This window comes from Balearica regulorum, chromosome 7 (genome assembly GCF_011004875.1).
Source record: "Balearica regulorum gibbericeps isolate bBalReg1 chromosome 7, bBalReg1.pri, whole genome shotgun sequence".
Lineage (NCBI taxonomy): Eukaryota > Metazoa > Chordata > Aves > Gruiformes > Gruidae > Balearica > Balearica regulorum.
The window spans coordinates 24,272,185-24,299,537 of record NC_046190.1 but is presented as its reverse complement, the minus strand read 5'-3'; the positions used below and the strand labels follow the sequence as shown (position 1 = coordinate 24,299,537).

At 37.9% G+C, this 27,353-nt stretch overlaps 1 protein-coding gene across 4 annotated transcripts in view; it reads right to left on the bottom strand.

Moving 5' to 3' along the window:
- Positions 1-27,353, bottom strand: part of ADK (adenosine kinase) — a 295,032-nt gene that overhangs the window by 15,831 nt on the left and 251,848 nt on the right. For all 4 annotated transcript variants that reach the window (XM_075758603.1, XM_075758601.1, XM_075758600.1 and 1 more), the window contains 2 exons: positions 26,586-26,700; positions 2,677-2,763 (listed from right to left, as the gene is read on the bottom strand). In XM_075758603.1, the coding sequence (XP_075614718.1) occupies positions 2,677-2,763; positions 26,586-26,700 (202 nt within the window). The remainder of the gene's footprint in view (positions 1-2,676; positions 2,764-26,585; positions 26,701-27,353) is intronic.

Here is a 27,353-nt window from a genome sequence, read left to right as displayed (position 1 = left end):
ATCAAGAAAAGATACATATGTTGAGTAGTATTACCAACATTACTGCGTAGGGCCTTCTGGTAAGGAGACAATAAAGAACTTTTCCTGTTGCAAAAATGCACTTTGAAAACACATGAAAAGTGTGATATAGATAAAATACAGACATTTCCCCCAAATGAAACACAGACCAAATCAAAGCCTATCCAGTCCAGTATCCTATTTCCTACATATGGGAAGGAAAATGAAATGACTCCATGAAGAAGGAGACCACAGTATATAAGACTAGAATCAGCTGTGTATCTAGACTGCTATGACTCCCAAATCTCCCATCTGGACTAAACTCAGGAAAATCTGTTCTCTGAGGAGAATAAACCACCAATTTATTATTTATGGAGTGACAGAGGAGAACTAAGATATCTCAGAAGCTAATGGAAGAACCATGGATATTCTAAAGCTCATGTTGCTTTGTGAGTCATAGCAGAGAGAAATATGGTGCAACAAGAACTTCAGCTCACATACCGAAGCTCCGGCAAGCGTCTAACCAGGATGAGATTTCAGACAGATTTGCGACTGCTGAGCCAACTTCTATTACAGAGGAAAACCCAGCTGTGGTCCTTTCCTTCCCTGGTATCGAGGGAGTACAATGCCATGCCACCACTGGACTGCACTGCACTTGTGCTCCATACAAAAAGCAACTGATGCCTCAGTGCTATTTGTGGGCGAATGGAGGAAAATATGTCCGTAAACAGTAACATAGGACTTTTCCTAAGATTACCCCAAATAAATACACTAAAGCTTGCTGTATCCAGACACATTATCTTAACAGACTTAGAATGACAAAGGGGAGTTGATCTAAAAGATGTATTTTCTTTCCCTCCTTCCCAACGGAGTTTAGCATTTTCCACATCATTTTTCCCCAAACTACTGAAATCCCCTGTTTGACACTTGGAGAAAGGAATCTCACAACTGATGCAAGACCAGCCTGACAGGCTGTGTCTGAACTCCTTATACTGCTGGTGGAAGGTAGCAGCTTGGAATAGAGTCTGATGTGGCTTATATCAGCCTCTCTGCGTAGGATGTTCTGAATAATTACTGAAGTCAACGTTTTAGCCCTTCTACAGAAAAACAGCAGCTATGGCAGTACCAGGGAAAAGGATATAATTTAAAGAGCAAGGGTTATGAGACACCAGGAACTTCTTAAAGCCTGATTATTTAGCTGCAATAGTCTTCCTCCAGCTAAACTAGGAAAGATCAAAAGTAGGATTATTAAAAAAAAAAAGAACCTGATTTCAAAATGCCTAAAATCTGAAGAACTGAGAATAAATACAACCCAAGACAAACATGTCAGACACATGAAAAGCTGCTTCCTGCTGAGGCAAAGCTTGGATCATGTCTGCCATATTGCCCATTTGGGCCCTACCCAGTATTACTTTATTTTCAGGATCTGAAAACAAAATAGGCAAGACCTTTTCCCTTTTTCATGACAAGAACAGCAGCTTAGTGGTACAGGTGATACACAGAGCACATGTACACAAGGACAAGCCCTTGAAGATCTTATTTATGTTACAGTCACTGTTACTTACTGGTTCAAATTTAGTCTTGTTTGTGATTTAGGAACAATAGAGAGTGACAACCATGCACTAAAAGGTGTATGAATAATATGACCTAACATGTTTCCCTCTATTTCTGTCCTTTTTGATTCATGAAAGCACCAAAGCAATGAGTAATAACATTCCTATTTTCAGCCAGATTTAAGCATATACTGAAAATGTATCATTGGTTTAAGTGATGTATTGAGTAAGGATGGAATTACTCACATGCTTAAGATTAAGCTTATTTTGGATACTTTCTTGAAGTGGGACACAGTTCTGAAGCTTTAATTTGGTAACACGCTGCTTGTTATTCCCTTCATAGCTACAAGACTGAGCCCTGCAATTCTATTTATAAAGTCTCTTTAGTAATGTTTCCAGTAAATTTGTGACTAATGGAGCTCCTTACAGCTACTACGTACTGGATATTAGAGGCTTCGGGATGCAATAGTGCATCACAGAACTACATGTATGAAGGTTACAATGAATGACAGAACTTTTGGATTAGATTGGTTTTTGGCTTATATTGAATCATTTTTTAAAACAGGCATAGACATAACATCCTCTTTTTTCCTTAGAGCTTGTGCCAAAAAAAATAGTAAGTTTGCAAATGGATATTAAGCAATGCCAGATATTTTCTGGGTTTGTTTTAACAAATTAACCCTTTGTGTTCTTTTCTGATGTCCAAATAATTGTATTGGAAGCAGATGTTCTACCAAAATTGACATGATCAGAAGACATTATGCTCACTTATTAACATACTGTTTAATATTCACTACAACCTGTTTTAAAGAACAACAATGTGTTAACATTTAAGCCAGGAGGGATTTCTGTACACTATATAGTACTTGATGCAGCTTGTTTATGCAACAGTCTGACAGATACAATTAATCTCATGAAAACGACCAGAGTACAGCATAATGGCATATTAGTTTTAAAGTAATAGAACACACTTTCCCTTTGAAAATCAGAACTTACTTAAATCATATAACTTCAGGAAGCAGAGAAAAGCTCTGAAAGAATGAAGCTCATTCTGAAGGACAGTTGGTAGATTTTATACAAAGAGAATAACAGGATAACCTCCAAACAAGAGAAAAGTAAGAAATACCTCCAACAAACGCATCTCCAGCTCCATTGGTATCCACAATTTCACTCTGATCACTCACCAACACAGGGAAAGTAGTCACTTCATTTTCTATAGTGGAATGGGAGAATAAGCCATGAGTTACTTGCAAATATGACTTTGAAAAGCACAACAAACAGTGAAAATCAAAACAATTCAAAACTGGAGCTGACCTTAAACACGACAATTTGGATAAAAATAGATTTTTGTTTATAATTCTGTCTGTATTTACTGCACAGGGATATAGGAACACATTTGATCAAGCTATTTGTTGTGGACATTTTCATTAATTACTTCCAGCCTCATTTCTTTTCTTTATCTCCAAATATTAAGGGCAAGAGGAAAAAAGTAAATCAGGAGGAACAACATAAACCACCTGGGCATGTGGACAAGACTAAGAAAAATCCACCCTGCCAAAACCAGTGCTTCCTATTAGTTGCAGAGAGGTGATATAGCCTCCAGAATGGCCAGTCCAAGCCTCCAAAAGCTCAACAGAAATTGCTGCACTGTAAAAACCAAAATGCACGTGAACTAACTCAAATAAAGCTGTGAAATTAAAAGCAGGAACTAGTGCAAATCAAAGTGTTCTCAAATTACATCTTTTTAAGAAACACATATATGTAAGAAGCTTTGCAATTTGCCATCTGACTAGATTTGGTTTCAAGATTTCAATGACTTCACCCTCTTCCTTAGTATTTCTTTTTTTAAAAAAATATTTTCTTCTCTGCAGCTCCCTGCCCTCTACTGGCACTCATTAAACCTATTGCCATAGGTGGATACTCAGCATCTTCACCTCCAATTCACTGCCACACCACAGTTCAACATAATTACACCACTTAGGTATGATAACTTTAGAGTTCTAGGGTTATAAATTTAATATATGCCACTAATTAATCAGCTATGGCTTTCCAGGTGGTAATGTCATAATGACGTGATAAAAATATAATTACCACCTTGTCACAATACCTTGTTAAAGTGTAAATTACCCCTGTAACAGAGCCAATGGAAGTTCTGCCTCTGGTAGTCAGTATGCATTAAACTGTCTCAGAGCAAACAGATTGTCCTTTGGCAGACAGCAGGAATTAAAAAAAGGGGAGGAGGAAGAAAAGCCTGTCAACCAGTGAAAATGAAAACCATCAGAGCTGTTTTCTTTTAATTTTTGGTAAAAATAGAAATAAAATGGGAACTAGATCCTCCAGTAGCTGAAAGCTGGAGATAAGTAGTTTCTTCACTGTCCAGCAACAGAGCAGATCATAAAAATCTCTCTCACACTGACGTACACAGTAGCAAACAAGGAAACCTACTTTGGGAGGCATATAAAGAATTCACAGTCTCAAATCAGGCAAGTCTGTGTATGCTGCAGAGGTACCAGAAGGATCCTGGTTTCTGTGAAATGCAGTGTATCAGCTCTACTGCTCTTCACCATCTGCTACTAAGTGAACCAGGCAGATATAATGATGCTGCCTCCAGAGGGAACTGTTGGCTGGCCCACCAGGAGGGGAGGGGAGGGGAGCATTAGCAACAACCATCCATGAGAGGCAAAGGAAGAAGGGTAATGAAAAACATAAGATGAATATTCCAATTAAAGAACAGGTTTCAGTCAGTTCTCAGTGCATCCTACTCTCTACCCTGTTAAGAAAGCTATTTAGAAGCGTGCTTCAATGCTGTGTTGTGCTCTTAAGATAGTCTTCAAGAGCAATGTTTTTTAGTAATTTTAACAGGATTCATTTGAATTGGAAATCAAGAAAGAGAGGTCTTACATTAAACTCTGCCAGAAGAGCAGAGCGTATTCATCCATTTCAGAAGAAGGTATATGTGATTTGCTCTGCATAATGCTAAAACAATGAACAAAGTGATAACTCCGTTGAAGACACATTGTAATAAACGAACCTGTTTCCTTCCCAAGTGTGCATGGGCACACACAGATGTTCTACGTTAAATACACAGTAGACACTTGCATATGCATACAAATGTATGTGTTTGGGCACACAGAGTGAATAATGCATAGACATTATGTTTCAAATGATGTAAATGGGGCTTGGCATCAAATGAGACTCTATTCAAGCAAACTAACACAAACGAAAGTTCTCACCATCATCTTTCTCCTTTCTTTTCCCCCTTTGTCTTGATTCCTTCCTCCGGCCCCCTCTAGTACCTGCAGGTGAGTATTGCACTATGAGCTCCTATACTGTTCTTTCTGCAGTATACCTAAGTAGCTGAATCGGTCTAAAACCCCAAACTCATCAAGGTATTCGGCTGGTACAAGAACAATCTTTTTTTTTCTGATCACAGTTTTCCATCTCTACCTGGCTCATACATTCTGTCTATAACTTTATATACTTTCAAAAAGAGCAATAATGTCATAGTTTGAAGTACTGAAGTTTCAGAAGAAGCCAGCATGGCTTTGGAACACATACTACATTATAAAGATATTGCCATCTGCACACACCCAATAGGCAAATTATCTTCCTTTAACCTTAGGAGAACTTCTACTAGCCTAGTAGAGTCTACTAAACCACAGTTAACAATAATACGTATTGAAAAATACAACAAAATAATACTGAGGTGGTGGGTTTTTTTCTTTCCTTCACAATAAATGAAGTCAGTTAGAATGAAACAGGCCACTAAATTACCTTGCTATGCCTGTAATATATGTATGTAATAATGTATGTAATACATTATGTATGTATGTAATAACATAAAAAAATGCTAACATCTCTTACTGATCTGTCTTTTGTAACGACTAGGCACAACAGGGTGAATTAAGATGAAGCAGAAGTCTCCATTCTGAATATCCTTGCTTTTGTGACTTTAATGTTGCTTTAACTTCATTTTTGTGTGTGATCTATTATGCTATAAAACTCCCAAATCCATCATAGCAAACATAGAGACACCTTGGCTAAGTGCACTGGTCATCAGTGGCCTTGCTTTTCAAAGTCAGTTCTGATTTCATTTATCATTCTGAGAGCTTATGAAATAAAGAATAATTACATAAGTGTTTTGAAGTCCAAGTGCTGCTCCTCTGGGCATAAAATCCAGTGTTCTATTTTTAAACAACAAATATCTTCTATGGTAAACACCCTGGGATACAACACATTCCACTTGATATTATTTCCTGGAAGTCCAGAATTGTGAGTGCAAATTGCAACAAGGTGTCTATAATTAGGGAAGTTTTAGTAACAAGCATTAATGAAATCTAAAATGTTGGGACTCTGATTCAGCTCTCAATGATTTTACATTAGTGAGGAACTCAACTGCTTTAGAATGATACAGAAATAATCAAAATCAAACATTAGTATGGTGATTTGATAGGCTGAAGACAATATTCACAGATAAATCAAAAGGAATCAACTCATTGGTAAATTTAGTTATTGTTAATTTGTCACATTATGTACATAAAGATGTGAAGTCTATCTTTATTTTCCTCAGGCAAAAATATGCACCAGCATATCTAGCTTACGATATTTTTGTAGGAAAAACAGTCTGGAGAGATAATAACTGGAGAGCAATATTAACTGTAAAAACGGTGCTCCTTCCATTCTAATACATTTAAGCTCCCAAATGAACACAAGCCCATTTCATGTTGTTAAATGAAACAATCGAACTCTGATGATAGCTGCAAATACTACAGGTCTGTCTTTAAACCAAATTAGAATCACAGACTACACGTCTACTCTTAGTACAGTAATAAACACCAGCAAGCAATCATTACATCTAATTAGGCTGAGTACTTTCCTTAACTGGGTCATTTACCAGTCTCTCTTGCTCTTAAAAGTAGATTAAATGTGTAAACTTACATTTAATTACCTGTAACAGAACTCTTATGGGCAACATGTTGGAGTGTCCTTAATTTTGTATTAAAATAAAATAAAAGGAAGAAGGGACCCCTAAAATATACACAAAAATGTCTAGCTATTTCCTCAAATAATCTTTTGATCCGTGGGTTGGTAGTGGTAGTACAGATGCTTACAAGATGGAGACACATTCATGTTTCTTTTGTGAGCTTTAACTTGTAAAAAAAGGAACAACTGTGAAACAGAATTCTGTCCCATCTCCTCCCCACCTCCATGCTCTCTAATTTTCTTTAGATCAGGGGCCAAAAACAGATAAAATGAAAGGAGAGGAAAAAAAAAAAAAGAGAGACAGGAAGAACGTGACAGAACATAGAAACCTGAACTCAAAACCTGTAAATGTCTCTGGGCAGCTACAAGGTAAGAAGTAAATGAAAAAAGTATTTGGAAGACGCCCGTGTCAGTCAGGATGATTCTGAGCTCTTGCCTCTCTCCAGAAGGTAAAACCCAGAAGCCTATAGGCTCTAAGTCTCTGCACCTTCATCAGCACATTAATACATCTTTAAAAAATCATTAGTATAACAACACTTTCCCCTGTTTTTTCTACAGTAAAAAATGCTGTTGTTGCTGTACTTCACACAAAGATACTACACTTGATACCATAAATCAAATAGGTACCACAATTCACCCACTGTATCAGCACGGCACTGTCCAAAGTTACCAGGCAACGTGGGGCAGGGCACTGTGCACTGAACCCCCGGTTAGAAATCCTTAAGACTTCCAGTGATGCTATATTTCAAACCTGGCAGTGTTGATTCAACCCGTCATTTCTAAGCAAACAGAATGAGATCCTGCACTGTCAGGCTGGGACTTTCAGATAGCTGTACTGGATGAACACTCCAGGCCCCCTGGCACTTTTAGTGGGCATGGTAAGTTTGCCTTGTTTTGCATGCCAACATCTCCTCTCTCCATCTAGTTCTGTGCATTGTTTGGCCTGGTGCTGTAGCTATGTGGGGCTTGTCAGAAAAAATAAGGAATTTATTTGTGCAAGTCAATGGAGTTAAATAGTGTGAGACGCAAGTCAGCCACATGCTTTGGGATCTTTCTAATAAAATATTTTAATAATACGCAACAAATGATGCTGTATTCTAATGAATTCAACATGCAGCCAAGGAAACTTTATAACTAGTAACGTAGAAGAAGTTAAGCCTTTAATGCTATAATAAACTATGTTACCCCATACAAGTTATAGAGTAGATGTCATTTACAATGCATTTATGTCTATGGTATTATACAATTAATACAAATATTAATTTGTTTCCATAATAAAAGACCCAAGTAGTGCAATCAGGCTAAAATTCTCTTTGCAGCTTGCTGAGCAAAACTAAGTCCATATAGCTGTGTTGACCAGGATAAAAAGTACTGTCCCTCTCAGGCAGCTAGTTCATTTTCAGTAGAAACAGAGAATATGATGCCACAGACTTTGAATCTTCTGTGGCTCTACTCATGGTCCTATAGATATCTGTAGGGGAAATGACAGTGTGCAGACCCCATTTTCCCTCTCTCCTAGGGGGTAAAGTTAATCCAAACATGTTCAATGAGACTTGCCTTCCCTTTGTAGTTCTCCTCAGACATACGCATTGTCCCATTATCTAGTCAAGAGTGTTTTTATTCAGAAGTCATATTCATAGCATCTCACTAAAGGGTGATTTATAGGATTAGAGCTAATAGGGGAAAGAAGGTTCCTCCAAAGGAACTCGTACACTCATATACATCGACTATTAGCCATGATGTAAAATTAAACACTATTTTTGCACCCTGCGTATATCCTCTGAACTAGTCTGTACTCCTCTCAATTCAACACTGCTCCTTTGAAATAACTCTTGATTTATACCAGCATGAGATCAGACTCAGAACTCTGTATCTAGTTAGAACAATTGTAAAAAATGTAACAGCATCAACTAATGACTCATGAATATCTTCTAGAGGCCCAAATGTGTTTATGGAAGGTGTGGGAGAGCCACTTAAACATCAGTATTTTCTATATCATCACCGCCAGTGCCATGAGTTGAAGCTCTGTTTCTCATATTAAATAATTCTTTGTTTGCACAAGTAAACAAAACACTATGTGTGTAAAAGATGGGGAAGCAAGAGGTCAACAGAAAATACTACTTTTACTTCAGTTTGGTGCTAATATAACATTTTAAAAATACATATATACACGCATACATATATGGAAAAACTGCCCTAAAGAACAAGCCGCTGAATTTTTCTGGCATGTGTCACAATGTTTAAGGTTTAGAATGGCAATGAACTCTGTTGAAAAAGCCTTTCTGAGCACACAAGAGTATTGCCATTTGCCCGCTAGGCACAGATTTCAGAGGGAGCTGAAACTGCGTCCACTGAACTGCCAGAAAACGCACTCCTCTAACTCAGCATGGCTGCTGAAGACATAAGGTACTGTTCAGAGTGGAATTCTTTTCCTGTGATCTCTGTCCGGACCAGGAAAGGGGTTGAGGACTCAGGAAAGGCAAAAGGTGTGAAGTCATAAGCACCAAAATTAAGAAAAGCTTCTGCAGATGTTTCACTGATACAACACAATGACTGTCTTGGAATTACTATGAAGAGCTCAGATCAAAATCAGTCCTGAAGACAGAAGAGATGTGTTACAATAATGGTATGATCCTAGTCTCTGTCGAGAGCATGCTCTACTGCAGTGAGCCTAGCCACACCAGTGAAAGTACAGCGTGACACAAAACCAGATCTGGCCTTGGATATTAACAAATATAAATATCTCTTCCTGCACTGTAAATCCTACACGTATTGGTTTGGCCACCATGTATCTTATTTGATTCTTACATGTAAAAAACCAAGCTAACCCCTCAAAAACCTATTCTTTTTTGTGTTGTATACAAGAATGGGAAATACACACAAATCTGTTTCTATCTGTAAATAGGTAGCTCAAGAATTGAAAATGCACACAAATGATGACAGTTGGAATGTCAATGTCTAATGTAAAGAATACATCACATACATATGTCCAAGTTACACTGACACATATATTCTAGCTCACACATGCTCTTCAAGCTTCTGAAACTTGGCTATGAGGACTGTGCAAAAATGAAGCATCTCTCAGCTCAGAAAGCAGACCGAGCACCTCACTTACTGTTTGCACTGACCCCCACACTAGCAGGAATGCACGTATATTTGTACTCCATTTTGTGGTATTCTACAGACATATCTTAAACCATTGCATAGCTGGACCATCAAAACACTGTCCTACGGGAGAATTTTCTGACAAATATCAACCTATAATCAGGTCAAAGCAATTCCTACCCAAAAGCTTATCAGGGCATTGGCTAAAAAAACCAAACCCCAAAAAATCCAAACAAAAACAAACAAGAAAAACGCATTATAATTTGATTTTGAGCAGGACAAAAACTGCATTATGCCTCGCATTTTTTATACGTTAAGCATATTGCCATAGCGGGGCAAATGCACCTGTCAAAACTTGCAAGCTTTCTTAGCTATACCTCAGTTTCAGAGAGGTGAACACAGAAATCACATCATTTAAATAAATGCCATGTTACATGACAGCTTTGTTTATGCTACATGATAATCTGAGAAGCATAGGTCGTCAGTGGAGGCAGAAATGGGCCCAAGGCACTTCTATTTTACTTGAGCATCAGTAAGACTGAAAAGAGAAGGAGTGAGCATTAGGTCACTACAGAGCAGATCTGAAGGAGCTTTTTCTTCTGGGAGAATTTATATTTAGCTTCATAAATAAAATCAGTCCATCGGAATGGAAGAGACAGCCTTCCCTAGAAACATTACTAAAAATAAGTTAATGTATCTACCTATTTCTCCTTTTAAAAAAATAATTAATTTGATACTAGTTGGACATTGCTGAGGTAGATATACCATAGAAATTCTACACCATTGCCTTGAAATATTCAAATTACATGTAGAAATTTTATTTTTTCATCCTTTTAACTCAGAGCTCAGCTCAAGAACTTTTATAATTATCTTTTTCTTCTCGAGCTGCATTTGTTTATTCTGTGTTGCCTTTAATTAAGATCTCCCTAGACTACTTATTTACTTTTGAAGAATGAAACATGCTTGCTAAATGAATTTTCTCAGGGTTTTGCAGGTTTTAAATCTATTAGAAGATGTCACTGCAATGGAGGCTGAAATTTGTTCTAATCTCAATGGGAAAACATTCTGCTCTTAAAATGCCAGTTAAACACAGAGCAACTCCAGTGTTTTCAATGGAATTCTTTAAGTGTTATGCCAGTCTAGAAAAACAATTTGGCCCAAAATGGAGTAGTTTATTTCTCCCCTACATTAGTTGCAAACAATTTCTTAGATAATTAAATACCCCAAACTATGATCTCTGTAATATCACTTAATCAGTTTAAAAGTATTACCTAATCATTGCTGTCAGCAGGATGATCAATCTACTACCTTTTAAAATAATGTCACATACATTTTAATGTAAATTATACAACCCTGAATTTATAGAATTATTGACTACACAGTGAATTAAATTCTTTTGGATACAGCTATTATAATAGCAGTTTTGACAAACAGTTTCCAGCAAGAGTTCTTGAATCGTATGTTTGTGTAAAAAGCCCTTTAAAGGCCGCAGTAGCATATAGGCACTCATAAAGGTAACACAACAGGCTTTACAGTGCATGCACTGTCATTTCAAGTACACCCCAACGCTGTATAAACAGGCTGCTTGACAAAACCAAAATAACTAACCTAGCAGACAAATTAAAAATTTCCAGCCTCTATCTCTGCGGAACCTTGTCAAACTCCTACCATCACCTGTCACTCTCAGTTACTTTTCTTCAAAGTTTTATTTCTGTAGTATTAAATTGCTGAATCATTCAGTTTTGAGTTATTTCAACCTAAAAACCAAAACATCAATCTTCTTTTTAGAAGCAATAAAACATTTTAAAATTAATCAAACTTTAGTTGGCACTTATAGCCAAGTTCAACTTGTGATCTTTTAAAACTAATTTGTATTCTCGTACTGTCAAGGTGACCACCAAGATATGTATTAGAAGAAGAAGAAGAAAAAAAAAGGGTTTCTGCTCTGAAGAGTTTCCAGTCTGAAAAGCAAGGCTGGTAAGCAAGTAAATAGATATGTATAAATAAAACGTGGACACTCTACTGATATAATTAAGTTATGAAAAGTTATGAAGAAAGGCAAGAAGCAGATATTGCTTTAAAAACCAGATAGATATGCAGGAAAAAATCTGGTTAGCCTACAGAGTGAGATCATTTGAACTGTAACTTAAAAATGTGGGGGAAAAAAATGGAAAATGCTTGTTACTTGTTCCTTTTAGAACCATTTCAGTATAAAGCATACACTTAATGGTTATTTAGACATACTGCCTGCTTTTTTGCCATCTTTTCCTAGAGGAAATAAACCCGGATTAAAAAAAAAAAAAAAAAAGACTTTCAATTTGACACTTTTGAAGATAAACTTTCTTTATTTATGGAAACAAAATTAACTTCTGTAACTCTCAACTTGCCAAATTTATACTTGTACCAAGCTTTCTTTGCTGCTTACTGTCCTCATTCACCCTGTCCCCCCCATTCTTCTCTGTTGCCTCTTGATTCCTACTGATTACAGAAACGACTGAGGGGCCTGCTGGTGACCCAGAGGCTGATTGTAGACAATGATCCTAGCGCAATTTGGATTTTTATGCCAACAAAAACTTAGAAGGCTTCATTCTTTTTCCATATAAATACAAATGTGATCCAATTGCTACTCGGCGGCAGCAGCAGAGGCGGGAGCTGAGGGTGCCAGGAAGGAAGCAAGCTGCTTGGGAGCAGACCAACGTCTGGAGCAGGTTTTTCTGCTGAATGCACTTGTCAAACTCGACCTTTGAGCCTGTATTGTTTTGCTCATCGAGTCTCTTATTTCCTTTTTCTGAATTTATTCTTAAATGCCTGTACATTTTGCATGTTCAGGCTGAAATCGGAAGAGTGGTGTTTTCCTCCTGCAGCTCTAACCTTTTATGAGTAGGCCTCCAGTTCCCTGTTAATCAAAACCAGGGAATCCACCAGTGCCCCCAGTCTCCAAGGAGAGGGGAGGGCTCTCACTCCCCACCAATTTATCTGACTCCAGCAAAGGCTGTGGTCCAAGCCTTGCTGATCCCTACTGGCTTGCCTTGGCCTTGAAGAACCAAACCTTGTTTCTCTCTATCATAAATTTCTGACATATATTAATTTCTGTATTCATTTCCCTAAGCCATTTGAGATCACAGCTTCACATGTTCTCACCTTCTAGACCAGTCTAGTGACTACACCAGAAACCAACACGCAATACATATCCACTATGAACATCTAACATGTTTTACTTTGTTCCCCCAAACATCTGTTTTGGTTGCACAAACAGCACTTTATGTTTTCTGTATTCTACTTTTCACAACAAAACAACTGTGCCTTGATCTTTGAAATGTTTAAGCTGTCTAGTTAAGCAGGATATAAAAAAAAACAAAACAAAACCAACAATCTTTAGGTTTTTTTATACTTGGTTTTAGCCAAATATAAAAATGTTAGTGCAAAAAGCAGATACTTACATGCCGTGATGCACAAGCGATTCAAAGAAAATTGCATTTTTAGCACTCTTAACTACAGTGTTTAACTGCTCACAAAGGGATTTTCATATTTTTGTAGTAATTTACAGTGTGTAATAGGTATTGTAACCTAATCCACCACAATTGCATAATTTTTGACCAACTTGCTGTTGATAAATAATGCAAGTATTAGATTATTAAATTTTTTACAATTAAGTGACTAGGAAAGCTGTTTATTGCCTTCCGTTATACCCTCTGTTAATAAGATCGTTGTTGCAGATGTTCATGTATGCTGCATTGATGTTTAATGGTGCATGATGCTCTAGGTGGTTCCCATAACCTTGCTTTGTCTACTATGAGCTGACTCAATTGATATGATAATAGAGAAAAGAGGTCTGAAACAAGCTGGGCTGTACTGGCACAATTTGCATAACCTTTAAATTTGCCATCATTTGATAGCCAACTGCTCCTAAAAATTCTTATTCAGTTGTCAGCAACAACAATATACTGTACAAACAGCATTCCGCAATTGGACAGGTGGAGAGAAAAGAGAGGGCACGCATAGTTTATTGCACTTTTATATTCTATCAGGAAATGTACTTATTATCAAATTTATAAAGCCAACAATTTGGACTAGAGTTCCGCAGTTTCATATGTGATCCCATTGCTATTAGCCACAACGCGTGGCCTGGCATCTTTTCAGGTTCACAGTACAATATCACAGTGTCGGATTACAAGGGACATAAATATTTGGTTCCATAGACTCCTCTCTGGTTTAGTTTTGATTGCTAATCACTGGGGCAGGCAGAGGAATCAGGATGGATTAGGAGGGCGGTGGGGGGCACAGGGTAGCAGTCTACAGCAAACAAAACCAACGTAAGCAGCCTTCCAAACTTTAAATCTGGTTTCCGACAACTCTATGTATTCTTTTTAAACAAACATTAGTATTATATCATTCAGTAGGTATAGCCAAAACCTAACAATATAAAAATAGTTCATGTTTACTGTATTCACTAAATCTGCAGTCCGTATATACTTCAAGTCAGGTCTGTTTACTTTACTGACTTTATTATTCATAACAAAGAAAACAGCTATGGTGAAAGTAAGCCGGAGCCTACTTTCCTTCAAATGGGATCAACTACATAAACATTATTTTTGTGGTATCCAGAGGTTTAGATATAAACTGCCACTTCATATTCTATATTATGCTCAGGTGTGTCAAGGCCAGGTCACTGGTATATGGGTAATGTACACAGCCCACTTTTCAGATAGGGCACTTAAATAATTTCCCTTTTGCTTTATCTGTAAAACCTACTGTGGAAATCACTGAGCCGAACTGATCATAAAATCTAATAATTCCACTTTTAGACAATTAATAATTTTCAAGAACTCCAATTAACCTCTCTTCTGTGTCCCTCCCCCCTGCAATGTTAACTGTAGATGTTTTGTTGTCTTACACAAAATGAATACTAAATCCCCAAAGTCAGGCAAAGCAGGACCTATTTAAATCTCCCCTTTGTCCACTTTTTCCACGAGCAAGGATCTCTGCTCTGTCCCTCCTGGAGCTAAGGATTTGTCTTCCATTCAGCTACTTATTTCCCACAACTTCTATTGCCTGCAATTGGATGCTACAGCAGAGAAACTTCTAATCAAAAGGCCAGTTCCTGCAGTTAATTTTCACCCAGGGTCACCATACATGCCCACATTTTACTCTCCTTTCATTCTGTGCAATTATTTTATAGTGACTATTTGAGCAGGTGAAGATTAGAGGCTTGAAAATGTAAGTTCCATCACTTATGGCAAAAGCATGACATGGATAGCTACAATTTAAACTTTTCTGCAATGTTCATTCAACTGTAATCACAAGATGGGAAATAAAATCTCTAAATTAAAGATGATAGGCTATCAGAGTCTGTAGGGCACCTTCTGAGTAGAGATTCTGCTGTTCAAACTCCTCTGTGATGATTTGTTATGAAGTGAACAAGGCTAAAACTGCCAAAATAACGGAAAAAAAGATCTTCGACAGAACATATTCTGCCTAGGTGCCAGTGGTCAAAGGGTCCAGTTCTTTATGCACCTCATTTGTAACAGACAACAAAGAAGATACCTTAAGGTAAACTGTGTTATCAAATCCTGCAGCATACATAAAGTTCGCTTTTTGTATAACCTCTAGGTAGACTACAAAAATTGAATCGGAGATTGCAGACAAGGTACAACACATAAAAAGACGCATGGATCAGTATAAACCATTAATATTTATGAATCTCTTAAGTTCTCCATGGCCATAATCGATATCCAATGAAGTTAATGAGATCTTTCCATTGATTTCAAAAGACACTGGTTTGAGCCCCAGAGACAATAACATCACATTATCCGCAAGTACTCCAGCTGACAACACATACTTTGATAACTTGCTACTTTCCCATTCAGAATTTCAGCAATGAACAAAAGATACGTTGTCTTATTTTAAACTGTCTTTGCAAAATGAGCGATATACCATTATAAAATTCAATATGGAGCATTTAATATATTTAATTGAAGAGCAGTCAAAGCCACAGTAGTTACTTGCGATGTTAACACCAATATGAGATCCATAAATAAGACAATCATTATTTAAGAAGGAAATGAAAAAAAAAAAAAAAGCCTTAATGTGTCATCCTCCCAAAAGGTTGAGATTTTGTTTTGTTTTAACTTTGAGCCTCTAGAAAGCAGTACTTCAAACTCTTATATGTTCTAACACATCTAAGCCCATCCAATAGATTTAATCACTGATAAGTAGAGTTACAAGTTCAAACTGGCCTTGACCTTGGGCAGTATGACATTATCTGAAAACCATTAATGGTCTGAAACTAAAGGAAAAGCTCATTAATAAAAGCAAAACCATACAAAGGTACAAAGGTAAAAAAAAAAAAGAAAAAAAAGAAAAAGAAAAAAAAGGAAGTTTTATTAAAAGCATTGATCATGACCTGGGGCACTACAGACATTGATCTTCCCACATCACAGGAGAAAAAAAAAAAGAAAGTTAAGCCAACAAATTATTGATCTATTATGAAACCTGCCGAACATGCCATACTTTTAATTTCTTACAATGAAAAAAATAATCACACCAAATTAGGGTAAAAAAAATTACTATCTGATTAATTCCATAAAATAGCCTCCCTGTTAGTATGATGTGAACCATAGCGTTGGTAGGGGAGAAACCTACGCACTGTCAACCTTTAAAGCATGGGTTTCAGATTTCAACTCATTAAACCATATGCTTTTAAGGAGAAATGGGTAGCGTCCAATACTGAATATTGCAGCAACACAAAATGCATGTATAGAAAAGGACAATGCTGAACTTCAAACTTAAAGCCTAAATTTAATGAAAACCTTATAGAATAATTATATTATACGAAACAGAATACTGCAATTTTGGATTTTCTTCAGTTTGGTCAAAAAGTCAGAAAGATATATGTAGATAGACATAACATTGTAGCTGCAAAAAACAGTTGCTGAAAAACTAAATGTCACCAGAATTTCATGTTTGGTGTACCTGGAGAGGAATAAGTGTCACTGTCGTGGTTTAACCCCAGCTGGTAACTAACCACCACGCAGCTACTCACTCACTTCCCTCCCCAGTGGGATGGAGAGGAGAATGGAAAAAACCCAAACTTGTGGGTTGAGACAAAGGCAGTTAAATAGGACAACAAAAGAACAGAATAACAACAATAACAACAATAAATAATAATACAGAAAAACCCACATGATGCACAAATGCAACTGCTCAACACCTGTGGAGGAAAAATACCCCTGATGGACAGTCTGTTTCCAAGCAGCAATCCTGCCTCCCAGCCAACTTCCCCAGTTATATATGGAGCATAACGTCATATGGTATGGAATATCCCTTTGGTCAGTTGGGGTCAGCTGTCCCGGCTCTGTCCCCTCCCTACTCCTTGTGCACCCCCAGCCTACTCACTGGTGGGGTGGTGTGAGAAGCAGAAAAGGCCTTGGCTCGGTGTAAGCACTGCTCAGCAGCAACAAAAACATCCCTGTGTTTTCAGCACTGTTTTCAGCACAAATCCAAAACACAGCCCGCTACTACGAAGAAAATTAACTCTATCCAGCCAAAACCAGCGCAGTCATTTTCAGAAAAATGGGGATAACCTTGACAAAGTTGCATCAAATACATGTACACATGAAAAGCACAAATTAAATTTGGAAGGCTGTCATTAGTTCCAGTGCTTCCCAAGTACTGAATGATCGATTCTGCTGTCTCCCCATTCTTTTAATATAGTTCTATGATAAAATCATTGGTGTTCAGCATGTGAGATGTCAAAGAGATTGTTTCCCTTCTGATAGTATATTCGTATCTCTGTCCCCTTATTCTTTGCTCTTTACTTTGCAGACATAATTCTACAACATTGCCAGCTGATCCTGGAGCAACTTTCCTTCCAACTTGGAATGACAGTCTTTGTTGCTAGATAGAAGTTCAAAATAAAACGTCATGTGGAGTGAGGCTCCACAGCAACTTCAGGCGCTATAGTTTGCAGATACTATAGTCTCATCCTTGTCTCCTACTGCAATGCTGTATTCTCTCCTCCCACGCTGGCACTAGTACCCATCTGGACCCTGCAATGAGCTGGTTCAGAGAGCTCAATACCTTACCAGGGTAGGTTTCTGCCTCTCTGTGCAGACTGCTGAACTGGTTCCCCATGCAGCAGAGAAGTGCCAGTAGTATACGGGGAAAAAGTAGGGGATGGAAACATGTGTCCTAGGAGGAGCCAGTGATTTCTGACTTTTCTATCAGTTTAAAACTGCCAGGGACCCAAGCCTCAGACTCTTGTGCTCTGAGGACTACATAGCCACAGAATGAATAAGGTGAATCCTCATTCCTTCCATGATGGCCCAGAACAGTAGGGGCCTGCCTTGGTAGCCAGAAGGCTTAATTGCTACAATTGTGTCTTCCCAGGATTTCTGGTTGGTAGTTCTGTTGCTCTGTGGCTTGAGTAAACAGAGTAATATTGTGCCAATGTAATTTTTTCTGTACAAACCACCTCACAACTCACTCAGATCACCAGTAAAATAGCACCAGTTTTAAAGTATTACAGCTGTGTCTACAGGATGCAGCAGAAATTTATGATAAATTAATTCCATGTGGATGCTCTAATTGAGGAAAAATATCACAAGGAAGGCCTCATTTCTCAAAAAAAAACCCCAACCCAACAAAACAAACAAACAAACAAAAAACAAAAAGAAAAAAAGTGTATTAAGGTACTTTCTTTCCTGAACAGGAGTGTCCATTTGGAATTTAATGGCACCTGAATCAGCATCTTACTGTAAATTCATTCAACTTTGCTCTCCAGAGTCAAGCAAGACAGGCATCAAGTGGTTTAAGAGATGCACTTGTTGAAATCCCCCTGCCTAAGTCCAGCCTTGATGTTAACTGTGCCTACCTGTTATGGGTAGCACCTCCAGGCTATATATACACCATTTCTGAGAGGAGCTCTTCAGTGTACTGCGTGCCATCTTCTTGTGATACACTTAGACTCATTTGGGATAGTAAAAACAAAAGTTGAATGTGAAGAATTGCAAAAGTATCTCACCCTAATGGGCTATAAAATTCTTTGCCAATCAATGTAAAAAAGGTGCACACACAAAAAACAATTCTAGCTTTAAATACACACTGAAGAGTACTAAACCACCTATCACCACACCATAAAAAAAATCTGAAGTTACAACAGATAATTCTATGAAAATGTCAGGTCAATCATCAGTGGCAGCCAGAAAAGCAAATAAAATGTTAGGAATTATTAAGAGAGGAATACAGAACAAAGGAGACAACAGAATTAAACCACTTTGTAAACTTCTCAGGCACTTGAACATTCCTGTCCCTGATTCACAAAGTGTACAGCAGACCTGAAAAAAAGGTGCAGTGAAGGGTGGGCCAGGGTATCAGAATTATGGAGCAAACAAAGAACAAAAAAAACAGAATAGGAAAAGAGTCTGGAAAAAAGACTAGTGAAGAGGAGATATAAGCAAGACTTCTGCAAAATCAAAAGTAACAGGATGTTGTATATGGAATGATTACGGACTGGCCGTGCATGCAAGCTGCAGGAGATAGCCAGTAACATTCTTAAGTGGCTGAGTCCAAACAAACAAGGGAAGGCATTTCTTTACATAACATGGAGTCTCTAACAATCATTATCAGAAGACATCAAAGTCCAAAAAATTCTTTTTTGGACTATTAAGCACAAAGACCACATCTCTAGTTGAGAAATTCCCAAGCTACAGATTCCTGGAAGCTTGAAGTGTGTAACATGGAAGTATCACTATAGATTTGTTCTGGTTTTATCCTCTTTTACAAGTACCCAGTACTGTGCACTGTTGCAGATACCAGGTTAGACCGATCTTTGATCTGCCTCAATCCTGCTCCCAATCTTTCACTCTATATTGCCTCTCCAACATCACAGAATTTCTACCACCTAAGCAGTGGATTTTTATATTAACAGTCACGCCTCCAAGAATGCTTTTTAGAATTGTGGAACAAAATCTGACTTTGTAAATCTACGTATTTGTACTTAAGAAACAAATATAGAAATTCTTCTGTGCAGGAGGAAATGCTGCCTAGTCCTAAGGAATGGGACAGGGGCCCATATTTATTGCCGTTCAACAAACATGCATTTTTCACAGTGTAAAGGGGTAATTTTTCCTTGGAATGCCAGAATGTAAATTCATTGTAACACCTGAAATTTGGGCTAGGTTTAATAAGAGGCACAGTTTTGCCTTGAAAATTCCTTCTTACTGGTGATTATACACAAAAATGTTATTTCCCAGCTTCACTTAATTTCTGAACTAAACTGGTGCATTAACACGTTAGACTAGAAAAGTTACTCTTTTAAAAAATCAGTATGAAATTACTGAAACACACACACATATTGCATACCTATCCACATACATATTTACATATACATATATGCATTCTTTGAGATGCAGTAGTTGATAGACTTTTAAGTCCAGTTAACATACCGGCATCCAGGAACTTAGGTTTTAATAATGCGTTTCAGCTGTCTAATAAAATGTTCAGACCTCCTCTCCCACACAGCATGAAATCATGAATGGTCTCAGTTACAAAAAGGTATTACCAGCTTTGCTATTCATTAATCCCTATCAACAAATCTTCATTATTAATTTAGGTTTTGTGGTTTCCTAAGTCACAACTAAACTAAAAAGAATTCTATTGGGCTTTCTAGCTCATTTGTTTTGCCATTAGCAGACTAAAATTTCCTTTCTTCCTAAATCCATTTTTGTTTTTTAAACTTTTCTTTCCATTTGTGAATATAAATGGATAGGGAAGAGTGAAAGTGTGCAATGCTGTGAAAAAGAGTACACAATGTAATAGAATTCAACTATTATTTCCCTAAGTCTAAGACACTACTTTTGTTTGTGTAAACACATAGGAAGGCTGTCTGATAAAAAGAGCTAGTCAAGGTTTTCCTATCTGGAAGGCTAAGCATGAAAGCTGTGAGAAGTGAGGAAAAAAAATAACACTTTTTCTTGCTTCTTAGAGGAGAACACATAATACTCACTAACTTACAGAAAGAGGAGCTGCAAACAGGCCCACCATAAAATGTCAGCAGTGTCAATAGTAATAAATACTTCTATGTTTTATAGATAGGCTTACAAGGTAACATGCTGGTCTATGATTGCAGCACAGTCTGACAAAGAAAACCTACTGACCTCTCTTTAGAGTAAGCTGTATGCTTGAACATCAGTCCTTTTTATTCCCCCCAAAAGCACACAGCATCATGCCATTATGATTTAAGAATGCCTCTTAAAATCTCTCTAGTTTCCACAATTTTGACAACCCTTCTAAAACAAATGGTTTTAAAACCCTCCTTCTAAAATATTTAAGATCTAACATATCCTTATAAAGTAAAAGAAGCTTCATAATTCATAAAAACATACTATGCATACCTTTGTAGTTATTTTCATTTAGAACAGGTTTTGGTTCTATCCAAACATATAAACTTTTAAATTTATGAACGTATTTGCATACATTACCTCAAGAGTTGTAGTGGGTGACACCAACATCCATTTAAGCCCAGTATCCTGTTTCAGATAACAGGTAGAGGCAAATGTCTAGTATTACTCCAACATCCAAAGCTTGGTAGGCAGGCTTTAAAATTTGGTAATGTTGCAAGCTTTATGGCAACATATTAATTTGGCTATATTGCACATGCTGTTTAATTTACGGAATAGATTAAATAACAAGTAGTAATAACAAGTAGAAACTCAGAAAAGTATTTCAGTATGTACTATGTGGTAGGTGCACTAAAAATTTTTTAAGATGGACCTTTCTCATTCTACCACATTTGCCAGCACTGCTAATATATTTCCTGAATTATTCTCAAGTAATGTATCCCAAAACCTGAAGAAGATGTAAGTGGTTAGTAAGCCCTAACTGAGGTGACTTTAATGCTTGAATCCTTAAAAAATCCACTTTTACTGCTATATTCTAACAAATGAGGTTATTACAAATGTGCCCTTAACAGAGGTGGTCTTACAAACATTGGGGGGAAAAAAGAATGGAAAATTCTATGTTCACGCCTGAACATGCCAGATTTCATCATTCATAACTTGAAAAATGCTGAAGTGATTTTCTTTAAATTTGGATTGTTTTTCTTTCCTCTATTAAAGCTATAAAACAAGCCAAGTTTAAAGTTTGTAGCTTCAGCTGTTTTTGAATTATGCAAATATTTCAATATAAAAGTATGTTTTTCCACTGCTGAACTGATTTTGCTCAGAGTTTCCGAAGACTTCCCTTTGGGCCAAGACCAGTCATAAAATGCATCTGACTAAAAGTAATTTGTTTAAAAATGTTATGAGCAACTCTGTAAAAGGGATAGCTTTCACAGCATTTGATTCTGACAAATGTTATAGCACACATATAGATATGACATATATGTACTCGCCAGAGCTTGTGATTTTTGGTGCGTTTCTTAAAAGCTCCAGCTGCTGAAATCAGGAGATTGCATGTGTTCAGTAACTCTCCCTGCCTTCCCTGCACATGTATGTTTTGTGGTTACAGAAAAAAAGCGTTGGAACATGAAATGAATGTATCCCATAAGCTCAGGAACCCTGAATCAAATCCAGAATCTCAGGCCTGGGAAGAGAGATATGATGGAACAAGGCTATGGTAGTAGGACCAGAGTCTTGATAGCAAGTAATTCCCAGTATGGATGAGGAGCATCCGCACAAAGAATTAACCCAATACTGCTTCTCAAACTTTTCTGGAAATCAGGTCCATAGATCCTATTTTCAGTTACCAGTACCTTTCCCAAACCATAATCCTCTGTACTGAAAGGTTTCGTCACAGATGTCTCGCACAGGCTACTTTTTTTCAAGAGAGTTTTATCAAAATTCAGCCATGTTGGGGACCAATGCCATAGAAAAGACAATTTTTTGGTCAGTGGTAATTCTTAGGGTCACTGAGAAGATCCAATGCCTTCAAGTTCTTCAGCAAAAAGATAAAATTTGACATAATTGAAAAATGCACCTCAGATTGCCCAGAGAGGTTGTAGATGCCCCATCCCTGGAAACATTGAAGGTCAGGATAGACAGGGCTTTAAGCAACCTGATCTAGCTGAAGATGTCCCTGCTCATTGCTGGGGGGTTGAACTTCCAACCCAAACTATTCTATGATTCTACGACATGAAGAGGAAAACTTCAGACTACAATCAATTGCACATGCTCTGTGGAGCCTTACTAGAAGATGACAGTTAATTTAGTCAACGTTTCATCTGCTACAGCTCCTGTGTGCCAATCCTCCTTTCCTTCCCTATAAAACACACTGATCACACTCAGCTTGAATTTGAGCTTGCCTCTTCCTTGCAATTATTCCTACTGACAGAGAACAGGAAGGAATGGGAGAGAAAAGGGGCCTTGGGGCTGGAGTACTGTGATGGAGGAGATATGAACAGACAGTAGAAAGACCCAATACGCTCCATGATAAAGAGATAGAAATGTTTCCTCTGAAAACACAAATAATTCAGACAGTCAAAGAAAGTGGACTGACAAATGGGAATGGCTTAGATTGGGATTGCTGATGCAGTTATTGCTTCTCACCGTTTTCATGACCTGCTACAGCTGCATGAACCTCTAACTTGCTTGTCAATAGGTGCCTTAGTGCCTACAGCTCATGGTCTGCTTGAGGTGAGCCACCAGTGTTTTTGGCCGGCATCAAAAGAATGTTGTGTAAACCACAGCAATTCATAAGCTGACTAAACATCTTTGCAGTATGGCTGGGCCAGATTGTTGGAGGAAGTAGACGTTTTAGCTGTCGCAGTCTAAGCTCTCTCCGTTGTTTATCTGAGCTATATTCTCAGAAATTTTTGGTCAATTTTTCTTTCCTTTTGGTAACAAACTGTGCCTTTCTGCCCTACGTTCTACTCCTCAAATAGCTGTTGCTACTTCCACTCTCTGCAGTGTCCAGAAATCAACAACTGTAACCACAGTCCTCTCCACATGTAACTACGAGCTCTAATTGGCCTCCTTCATCCCACCAAAAAAACCCCAAGAAATTCCACATCTAATTTCCAGGACATATAATTCTGTGCCCTTTCATGAATGAGCTGGCAACCTGCAACAACCCCTTTTATCCATCCTATTTCCTCTCCTCCCCGCCAGAGTTGTATCAAAGTGTATCCCCTCATTATTTCCATTACCTGACCCCCCATTCAACCTACACATAACTCATCGAAGAGGTGCACTCCTCCTCTTCTAGCCCAGCCCCTCTCAGCTTAGCCCCATGGCTGTCAGTACACAGAGGCTTTGTCTGACAGAGGAAACGGAGCTCTGTTAAGGATGCTCTTACAGCCTCGGTGTTGCCTTTCTCATCTTGCCATGCGTGGGCAGGGGAAGGGAAAGGAGGAGTGGTGGCCATCCGGCTGTGTCTCTTCACAGAGTGCAGCCCAAGCCAAGCCATTCACTTCTACTCCCATGGCTCCCAGCAATGCTGGACGCCCCACGCTGCTGCCAGAGAGCAGAGACCTTTCCGTGGGGAAAACGGAAAAGAGGAGGAGGTAAAAAAAGGTAGAAAACCCACAAAGGCCAAATTCACCTTGGAGTCTTTTACTCTCACACCTGTAAGCTCCAGGTCCATCCTGCACTATTTCAGAGGACATAAACAGAGACCACTGGAATATGTGATACTCCCAACAGCTGATGAAGGATGGTTAAAGGCAGCAGTAGAAGGAAAAAAGGAAGAGTAGAGTCCTTTGCCTGGATATTGATCCCCTCTGGTTGAGTCACTACTGACAGAAACATCTGTCAACTAATAAACATGTTCTTATTATGGACAAAATATAAAGTAGAAGGTACCGACAACCATGTCCAAATCCATAGCTGACTTTGCAAATACTATTTTAATCTAGGCACAAACTTATCGAGAATATATTGTTTCCTCAGAAAGGCAGGATGAACAACTACACACAGCCTGCTTTTCAAAAAAGCTATTCTTCTGTGCATTAGAAAAAGGAAATGAATTTTATACTGGTAACTGCTCCTAAATGCAGCAATTCTTAGAGAGATCATTTAGAAACTTTTTACACTTTCCACTGCAGGTTTCAAAGCGCAACTAGACCTAATTAGTGTTGAAACAAGTGCATTAGCAGTACTCTACGCCATTCTGTGGTGGTATCATATGCTAAATTAAGGGACACATTTTCCTTCTTTCATTATTATTTTAATGTGAGGAGGTGGGAAGAAGATGATCCACACCAAAGGAAGGAAAAAGGGGGAAAACAATAACAAATTGGTATCTCTTTCGAGAATTGCCCCACAGGCCAAACATTTTTATGTTCTTAATCATTATTAAATGACTTAACATGACACACAGAGCCTGGCGAATGATTGCATCCTGACATGAGAACGAATTACAAATGAAATGAAAGATCAAGCTGTATTAGAGGACTGCCTCTGGGAAATGAAAATCTTTAATTCTCTTTTATTATTGACATTTATTTGGCTGCCATGAATAACAACATAGCAAAGAGATTCAGCTACGCTTGTGCACTGAATAGCTTATCCCACGGCTCAAAACTGCCTTAACATTTATCATGTTTGCTTTTGTAGCTGACACCGTTGCATACAGTCTCTATCCATCTTGCATTTATCATGCATATAAAGTGTATTCTCTAATTTAAGTTCATTTCATAGTGAACAAACAGCTAAGATTAGCAAGTGTCAGTCCTCAAATAAGCTCCCAGTTGTAAAAATATCAAAGAAGGGATTAATGGATTTGTTAACAACGCTAGTTTGAAGAATAAAATAAGTATACAGTGAAAACTAAATAAGAGCACAGGAGGGTTACATATAAGATAGAGGTTTACTACCGTTATTACTAGCTCATGTATAAAAACATTTTTATACCGCTATTTTTCAGCCAACTGTACTATACTCCAGTGGAGTGCCTCCATATGGGCCATTCACATAATGCAGTAACTTTCTGGAAGCAACACTTCTATCATTATTCAGTGAGATACACATACCCAGCTCTCAATGACTGCTTTCTACTTCCTTTAAATCAGTTTGTAGCTAACAAAACAGAGGAATCAGCAAACTATTGGAGAAATCGTTCAAACTGCTGCTAGGAATGATCTATACAGCAGTGACATACCTACTTAGTGCCTAGCCCTGCAGCCACAGTCTGAAGCCAATTCTGATTTTGAGGCAAACATCGTATGAGTAAGCACTGGTCCCTCAGGTGCAAAGCTTCCTCAACTTCACTTCATTTCCAAAGGAGGAATTCAGCCCTGACTTACCTTGTGAAGGAATGAATGACTAAAATGTCTTGCCACAGCACATGTTTTTAATAGCTTTATTTAGTCTAGAAGCATAGGTGGACAGAATTAAAGAGACTGTCAAAAGGTAGGCAGTCATGTTTATAACGCTTAAATTTGTGCGTCGTACATCATCAATTTAGACAGCACAAACTACTTCTATCCCTGCTAGAACACCTTTTTCCCACGTACTCCTTTGAGAATAGAAGAGCAGACGGCTGAGAAAAGCTAAAGTGAGACTTTCTGCTCAAAGCAAAAAAACCTGGAAATTCACTTAGTACTGGATTTCACTTCCTCCTCTTCACAAATGTTTAAATATACTATACTGTTGCACAGCTGTTCTCAGCAGGCATAGCGTGTTCTTGTTTGCAGCAAAGATGGCTACACAGATAAAATCTCAAGTCATAAAAATCTGAGTAAAACCAACTGGATCAATATTTTAGATCTATGTTATAAAAAAAGAACTTAAGATCTTCAGAACTAAATTCTCAGACATTCCTGTGAAATATTAACTTCTCAAATTCAGAATCTTAAAACAATTAAAAGCATAACAGATGAGAAACATGGACTAACATCAAAAGACGAACGCTCCAACTACCATTTAACAGTTATAATTTGTAAAACCACAACTTGTAATTGATTAACTAGAATATTTACTGTGAGCGACAACAGAGATTGGAAAAATATACCTGTAGCCATTACAGTGTCATCTTTCCCCTGGGTAAAGACTACAATTCGTTGCCTTTTAGTGTTCACCTTTGGCAGGGCTTGTGTCTTCCGGGCTATCTCTTTAATGTCTTCAGTCTATGGACAGAGGGAAAGAAAATTCTTGTTATCAGCATACTAGAGTGGTGAAAGATTAGAACCTTATTAGCAGATCAAAGATTTATTTTCTTATGGCTAGGTATAAAACAGACTTTATTGTCAATAGAAAAACATTTTGAAAAGGCAGAATACTTCATTCTCCTAAGGGTTTATGTAGTACTATGAGACCATTGTTTTTAATCGTGATAATGATAGTTCAGCTACTCCAATTGCTGCAAAACTGCAAAGCTAACAAAGGAATTACAGAGCATTTCCTAATGAGCAATTAGTGGGTTTCTTTGCTGCTGACTGGATTCTAACCTCACCTATCATAAAATTAAAAATAAAATTGGTAGGAGAATACTTTGGATAAACTCTGAGCCTGATTTTCATCCAATTTAACGAGGTTTTATAGTGCTATAATCCCTCTGATTTCAGCAGGATTACAAATACTGTTTTTCTAACCTCCCTACAGCAACGGATCTCAGCAAGTAAACTGCCTGTACACTGCAGCACCTTAGGAGGTGTGGAGCCCAGGTGAATACGCTCTGTGCTCACTACCTGGTTTCATAATTGAGATGCAGGGAAGCAAAGGGTGGAAGCTATATTCAGTGGGGCACAGAACATCCCCGATTTTCTGAAGTGAGGCTAAG